The sequence below is a fragment of the Convolutriloba macropyga genome, chromosome 8, assembly GCF_964194025.1.
Source record: "Convolutriloba macropyga chromosome 8, txConMacr16.3, whole genome shotgun sequence".
Lineage (NCBI taxonomy): Eukaryota > Metazoa > Xenacoelomorpha > Acoela > Convolutidae > Convolutriloba > Convolutriloba macropyga.
The window spans coordinates 53,425,058-53,433,121 of record NC_134475.1 but is presented as its reverse complement, the minus strand read 5'-3'; the positions used below and the strand labels follow the sequence as shown (position 1 = coordinate 53,433,121).

General features: G+C 36.9%; 1 protein-coding gene across 1 annotated transcript; it reads right to left on the bottom strand.

Annotated features, from left to right (window-relative positions):
- Positions 1–1,149: 1,149 nt before the first annotated feature.
- Positions 1,150–8,064, bottom strand: LOC142344188 (uncharacterized). Its single transcript, XM_075395724.1, has 2 exons — positions 6,298–8,064; positions 1,150–2,078 (listed from the first exon to the last, which is right to left on the bottom strand). Exons 1-2 carry the CDS (start codon positions 7,846–7,848, stop codon positions 1,386–1,388), a joined length of 2,244 nt encoding a protein of 747 aa, XP_075251839.1. The 5' UTR covers positions 7,849–8,064; the 3' UTR covers positions 1,150–1,385.

The window sequence follows — 8,064 nt, the reverse complement described above, 5'->3', positions numbered from 1 at the left end:
CAGACCGTCCCAGACCAAAGTGGCCTCTGATCAGGCAAGTTGCAGACCATTGTCCAGACAAAAGTGCGCTCGAAGCCTTTTCCAGACCATGTAATTTGAGCGCACCGAGAACATGTGTGCGCTCGAAGATGGTCTGATCAGAGCTCAATTTGGTCTGGCCACCTCGATCTGGGAAAAGCAAATAGTTAAAATCAAAGATATTTACCAATGTGATATAATCTTGCAACATGTTTTAATATTAAGCACGAAAGGAAAATTAAGTCTATGAATGATTGAAATTTCTCGATAGCTCATCTTTTTTACTTTGTGAAAATGCGTCTAGATTTCATCACTAGCGTCTACCGTCACCAAATTTTGCGAGTAAACTTACTCACTTTTTTAACTACATTTCACTTTTCCTATCGAAATGTTTTGTACGTGTGAAACGTACTTACAAACGTTGAAGATGAAAAAGCGGTGCCCTAAATGGAAATTTTACTCAGTGTTTTTCACTTTAGAACTCTTTGAAACACTTTTTAAAACACTTTAAAAGTTGAAAAATGGAATCTAATTTCCGCCCTCGGATAATTTTTGCGGAAGCCTATTCCACAAAGAATTGTGCGGTATTTGGGACTGCAACATTTCAAAAAGAAGCGCATTTCATATGGATCTGCAGCGAGTTTCAAAAAGAGTTGTGCGGCAAAGTATAATACCTCATTTTAGCAATATTAAAAGATTAAATCCTAAAAGGGTTAAAACGTTAAGAGATTCCCCTACCGCCAAACGTAATTATACTCACAGTTCATTGGAAGTATTTTCCATTTTAGGCTATTTAATTGCTTGTGGAAACAGCTTACACTTTATTTAAGCGCTTGCTACATTGGGCGCCAAAGCCGGTAGGAAGTGCAAGACACGTTTTTTGTAACTAGTCTTTAATTTGATACCGGTAGACGCTAGTATTATTTACCTCGAATCAGCGTCTACCTATATCTGCTTACTAAATTTTATTTTGAACATTATTTTTTGGGGAGGGTTGCAAGAATTGTTATGCTTAGATAAACTACCAATTGTAAAAATTGGTAATAATTGTAAAAATTTATCTGCAGTACTTAGATTAGATGTTAACACTACTGAAAATCAAATTACTGGTCAAACACTTAATCAAATCATCACGTTCCTCGTTTGATTTTGAATTAAAATTTGAACATTATCTTGAATAATACAAGCATTTGAATTGAATTTTTTAGCATATTGTACAACTTGAATATTACAAGCATTTAAATTGAGTTTATTAGTATATATTGTACAAAGTTATTGGATTTATTTAGAGTATTAGTTGAATGTCCACTGTAAAATCAATCAATGAGATCGTGTTGATTTGCTATGCAACTTTCCAAGCAGCTTAGCTAGACCAATTTTTGGTGCAGAATATTCTGATAGACCCAAATCAGTGATTGTGCATAAGGATGCATATCAGCCTTGGACATCTTAAATTGGTATTTCTGAAACCAGCGAAGCATTTTCAGAGGCCCAAATCCAATGTTTCCAATAGTCTGGGCCGATATTTCAACACCCAGAATTCGACAACCCTCCGGAGGCAGATTTGCATAGCAGCTCGCCAGAACCCCGTCCACGTAAATGGTTCCGGCAGCTGTTAAAGGTGCTCCAAAACCGAATTTCTCACAATGAGTAATCGATACAATTTTGGAGGTTTCGCCGTTTTGAACCATCAAAAGATCGCCAACTTTCAACTCGCCTGCCAGTTTTGTAACCCGTTTTTCTGATGATTCGAAGATCAGATGGTCATCAGTTATGTAAACTTCCGATCCGTTTTGAAGCGTGATTCTCTTGAACCGAGTTGATTCTAAGCTGTAGTCCAACCAAGCTATGAAAGGCGAGAATAGTTGATTTCCGTTTCTGGTGTCGTAGCTGAGTACTAGATCTCCAGGTTTGAGATTTTTGATTGCTTCTGTCATTTCAGTTCCCGCTCTAATAATGGTCACGTGAGATTGGAGAGGAAAGCAGCTCTTTTTTGGAGTCGGATCCTTAGTTGTCTCATTTCTTTTGTTACTCTCTGCTTTTTCCTTTTCTTCCTTCTCCTAAAATAGACAAATAAAAACATCTGTCGCCCAAAAAGGAGGGACAGCGCTTCAAAATTAGTTTGCTTTAAACTCATTTGCCAACGAGAGGGGACTTGAGAAATTCAAAAAGACAAAATGAAGAAGATACAGAAGTCCTTGATCTATGGCGAATGAACAAAAAAAAACCAATGGACTATAACTTAAGTAATCACGCTTTAAATAAAAATGGGACTAATTGATTCAAGTTGAATCATAAACATAAACATAAAGTAAATAAACATAACATAGAGTAACATAAACCAAGCGAATCAGTATAAATCAGTTTCTTGGCTACCCGGGTTGAAAAAAATCCTGGTTATCGAGCAAAGTTCATTTATTGCAATTTATTAATTAAACGAATGCAAGAGAAAAGTATATAAATTGCATTCTTTAAGCAAATTATTTCTCTATACATACAAAACGATAGTTTAAAAACTTGAAACACTGGATTATTTGAACCAATTTATTGTTGTTTTCAGAAGAAAATGAACATCATTTTTAAAAGACAATTAAGTTCTCTAGAAAGTTAAAGACACGTTTTTGAAACACCTGTCACAAGAGGTTCCCGGGAATGGAAAACTGCTAAACTTATTCAGAACATTATTGGAGAGACGCAATTTCAATTTGATTCACAATTGCCCTTAGATACAAACCTTACTTTAAAGTTACCCGCAGCAACATTGTAAGTGTTCTTGTTTTCATTACAATTGTCAAGCAATGCTTAGTTGCGAAAAATTGAGTTGACGTTTCAAAGTTTCAGTGACGCGCAACAACCTTTTATGATAGAAAATCAGTGATAATAAAAAATAAAACAATTACTTTGGTCAGATTGCACTCATGCCAGTTTGCCATCTAAAGAAATGTACACTCTGATGATGACAAAACTATTTTGAAAAATTGTAAGTATCACTCCAAAATTTGATTACGTAGCTTGAGTATTTAATAATCTCGTTTGTTTTAGATTCTTATGTAGCTACTAGTGTTTCAGCATTAAAATGAGAGTTTCACAGGCTCCATGACAATTTACCACGTGCCTGTTTACCCAATGCCACTATACCCAATGCCATTATACCCAATGCCATTATACCCAATGCCATTATATGCCCAATGACATTATACCCAATGCCATTATACCCAATGCCACTTTAACCAATGCAATTATACCCAATGCCATTATGACCAATGTCATTATACTTATTGACATTATATACCCAATGCAATTATACCCAATTCCATAATACGCCATGCCAGTATACCCAATGCCATTATACCCAATTCCATTCTACCCAATGCCATTATACCCAATAACATTATACCCAATGCCATTATACCCAATGCCATTATACCCAATGCCATTATACGCCATGTCATTATATGCCCAATGACATTATACCCAATTCCATTCTACCCAATGCCATTATACCCAATGCATTATACCCAATGCCATTATACTCAATGCCACTATACCCAATGTCATTATACCCAATGCCATTATATGCACAATTCCATTACACCCAATGCCATTATACTCAATGTCATTATACCTAATGGCCTTATACCTAATGCCATTATATAGCCAATGCCATTATACCCAATTCTATTTTACCCGAGGCCATTATACCCAATGCCACTATACCCAATGCCATTATACCCAATGCCAATATATGCATAATTCCATTACACCCAATGCCATTATACCCAATGTCATCATACCTAATGGCATTATACCCAATGCCATTATATACCCAATGCCATTTTACTCAATGCCATTATACCCGATGTCATTATACCCAATGCCATTATAGCCGATGTCATTATAACCAATGCCATTATACCCAATGTCATTATACCCAATGCCATTATAACTAATGGCATCATACCCAATGCCATTATAAACCCAATGCTATTATACTTAACACTAATTTACACAATACCCTTTTTTGTTTCCTATCAATAATCCGATTACAAATTAGCGGTCGTTATAAAAAGGATATTTTTTAACATACTTAAAGGGACAATATAATCCCATGATCGGTTGTGATAGTTTCATATCAAGTCTCATGGGCCATTTTATTATATAGTCGGCTAAATAGTCGTTCTGAAAGTGGCAAGTTGAGTATATGGCAATAATTAATGGCATTAAGTATTGTCTTGACACCAATTTTGCATATTATGACCACAAGCGGACTCTAACAGAATAATATGCAGGGAATTGTTCCTAACTTTTTGAAAGAATTTTATCTGATTGACAGAACCTAATTTAAAACTTTGGTTCTTAGTGTTGCATAAGGCATTGAGAGAATGCGCTCAAATTGGTTGGTGGCATTTGTTTGATATAATCTGTTTCACAAATAATTTTTGTCTAAATTGACTTTTCATTTATATCATTTTAAGACCAATTTTTCATGCCTTATTGATAAGTGACGGGTTTCGTTTACTGTTAGTTTTCACTTTGTCTCTACTTACAGTAAACTATTCAATTCATAAATGCAAAAGTAATTCTTTATAGCATACACTATGATACCAAAAATCTACGTACACCTAAAGATTTTTTTAAAAGCAATACAAACATCAAATAATATAAAATTTTGAGTTCAAATTCGTTCTCTAATAACGAGTCATTACACCTTTAGCTTTTTTAACGTCTAGTAAAGTTTTCATACACTTTCATCACGACGTCTGCGTCCATTCATTCCAAATTATATACGAGAAGGCGATATGAGCCATTCTAATGCGCTCCAGTGAGGTTTTGGGATTTTTCAAAACATCGGTAACTAACTTTTATTCTGATTTTTTTAAAACAATTTCTGGGGTTCTTCCACTCGATTTTTGGGCTCCGAAATCCTTATTGTTCACGTAACGCTTGTATGCATACTATGCACTGGATCTTTATTTCAAGTTGAGTTGCTTTTGTTATTTAGACCATGAAAGAGAAATTTCATAGATTTCTTCTATTTTATCCCAAAAAACTGTTTGTTTTCGTAATTGTTACCTCAAAATTGCCCATGAATTTTCAATAGGGTTAAGAACTGGACTGTAAGTTGACCATTCAGGCACCTTCCACTTGCCGTGAATCTTCGATTTATGCACAGGAGCATTATCTTGTTGAAAAATAACGTCCAGGAAATGAAGTTTTTCTTCGTAATTTCCAAAATCTCCAAATAACCAACAGTGCTTAGCTTGTTTGGACACTTAACAAACAATTTTCGTCCATCTGATTGTGTTGCACCCCAAAGCATAATAAATCGTTTTTCCGAACTCAAACTTTTCGTGTTCTTTTTTCAAGAAATCTTGTTCCATTTCTTCGAAAAACTCTACCAACTCCGTCGGTGGAGATTCGCACCCCTTTTTCATCAGTAAAAAACAACATTCTGCCAAAATGATAAAGTCTTCTTGGACATATTGATACACCATTTTCATTGAAAACACTTGCTTTATTTCTTCAAAGAAACTTTTTGCAGCATTTCTTGAAAAAATGTCTTCTTTTTTTGAAATTTGGTCTAACTGTACCTCTGCAAATTGTATCGTAGCACGAGAAGGCGTTATGAGCCACTCTAATGCGCTCGAGTGAGGTTTTAGGATCTTTCAGAACATCGGTAACTAATTTTTTTCCGATCTTTTTGACAATTTCTGGGGTTCTCCCGCTCGATTTTTGGGCTTCGAAATTGTTATTTTTCAGGTAAAGTTTGTATGCATACTGTGCACTGGATCTTGATTTCAAATTGAGTTCCTTTTGTTTTTTAGACCATGAAAAGCCTACATCTCGCAGCGTAACAACTTGGCAAACGGTGAAAGAACAAAGCGGTTTAACCATCTTTTCTGTTTAAGCGGAGAAAGTGTGAATGAAATTTCTGTTAAAACTTCTCAATTTCTTACCTTTTTTCAAGTCTCCGCCCAGATCATGTTTATGAAGCACGAATCATGCTCTGAAAGCAGAAATCATGCTGTACGTAGCTTTTTGGTACCATAGTGTAGTTTCAAAAGTTTGAGTTAATAAGAGTAATATATGTGCATCAAAAAAATCATAACTAACATTACATTATTTACAGAGTCAAAGACAAATAAATGAGACGCTAGATTCCAAAATTGATCAAAAATGTTGTAGAACAAAGATGGGGAAAGACATCAAGGTTCAATTTTTACAAGACATGTTTAACAGGACAGCTTGCTTTTAGTTTTGGAAGGCAAGTTATCTTACCTTTTGTTCACGTTCTCTTTTTTCACGCGCCTCTTTTTCCTTTTGCACAACCACTTTGAAGCTCCCTCCTAGGAACTTCTGAAGTGCCTCATATGTACTGTCATATTTGGTACTGTCTGCCAGTCTAATTAACGTCGATATTGGCTCTAGATACATTTCGGTGGAAAGCATGGCTGGATTTATTGTCAATGAATTCCGCCATTGGTCCATTGCATGTCCATCTTTAATCGTGTCTTTTTTATGCAGTTCGCGAGATCCACCGTTCCAAATTACAGTACTCGAAGCCAAAAGCGATGTTCCACTAACTGCCAGAGACGAATTGTCACCCCCCGAAATGTTGCTTCCAACGTCCAGAAAACCAGAACTGAACGAGGCAGTTAGCGCCGTTCGAATTGACTCAATATCCTTCGAATCAGTTTTAATAGCGGATGAGTTTATTTTCAACTCGACCGATCCTCCACCCGAGGCCTTAGTGACCACAAAATGTCCCCACCGGTTGAAAAACCGTTCAAAACTCGTTCTGTTTCCCTCAGTATTAATTTGAAATTTAGCGGGTAGGGTTCTTACGTCTTCAATGAAGTCGGTTGTCAATTTCAACCCGGGATCGCGAAAGTTGCCCAAGTTGACCTCAAACAGTCGCTCTTCCACAAAGTAGGACATTTCTTGGCTTTTGGTCGATGATTTCTTATCAGCTTGCAAATTGAAGCCAGCTTTACCCGAGAACGAGAATACGGAATAATCGACGTTTAATGAAACGTTAAGATGCGATAGCCGTCCTTTTACAAGTTCTTGGGTGGTTTCATAGTTGTACATAAATGTACCTGTTTGATTGACGGCGACTATTTTTGCAATACTAGGAATAGTCAATCCATATTTTGTTTGCACTTCTGTTACGTCAAATATTTTACTCGGCACGCAAGAATCGTTCAAAATATTGTACCCCTGGCCAATAAGAGGTGCTGAGCTTTCCGCAATGCTAACTTGTGTATCTTTAACCCCAAGTTCCTTCAAGAACTTCTCGCCAATTGGGGTTAAGTCATGATCCGTTTTCAAGTTTAACCCTTTCGTTGAAATGTACTTCAGGTCATTTTTACTCTCTACGCCTATCTTCTTGAGGTCCCCAACGACCCCTTGAATCTGAGTTGCGGCATCTGGACTGTCTGGAACCTCTTTAGCTATGAATTGCTGGGCTTCTTGGATCAAAGGGTCCGCAATTCCGCCCTCGAGCGCTTTCGTAAAGAACTCAAAGAAATGCTGCTCATCTTTTGACAAAGGACTTTTGCTCGCGTTCTTGGCTTCAACTTTAGATCCTATTGTCACATTTTTGGGACCATCGTGAAAAGCCTCGTTAAAGATGAGCTGGCCATAAGCATCGCCATTAGTTTCGAAAAGCTTCAAACAAGCTTGATATAGATTCCGTACTTGCCTGGTACCATCCGGCAAAACAGTGTAATCCCCATCTCTGTTCAGATATTCAACATCATTCTCCAAAGCCACAACTGGCGCGTTAACTTCCAAGAACTGGAATATAGTCTCGCGAACAGTTTTCATCTTTGACTGGATATTTTGGGCGAACTTCTTCGGGTTTTCCCCTAAAGAGGTACTCCAAGTTATCACCCCCACGACATTGGGTCGTTTTGAATCGATTATTTTCAGCTCACGCAGACATCGCAAAGACTTGGCCAAGTTGCTGTTTTGACCCTGGATCCGAGTGTCAGTAGCTTGTATCAGCACAAAGATCAGATTTGGCCGACTTCCTTTCAAATA

Bases quoted from the DNA above. Each gene is read 5' to 3' on its own strand.
- LOC142344188 (XM_075395724.1), bottom strand. From the start codon at position 7,848: ATGAAAACTGTTCGCGAGACTATATTCCAGTTCTTGGAAGTTAACGCG. The intron at 2,079-6,297 runs GTAAGATAACTT...TGTCTATTTTAG, and splicing joins AAAGAGAACGTGAACAAAAG to GAGAAGGAAGAAAAGGAAAA.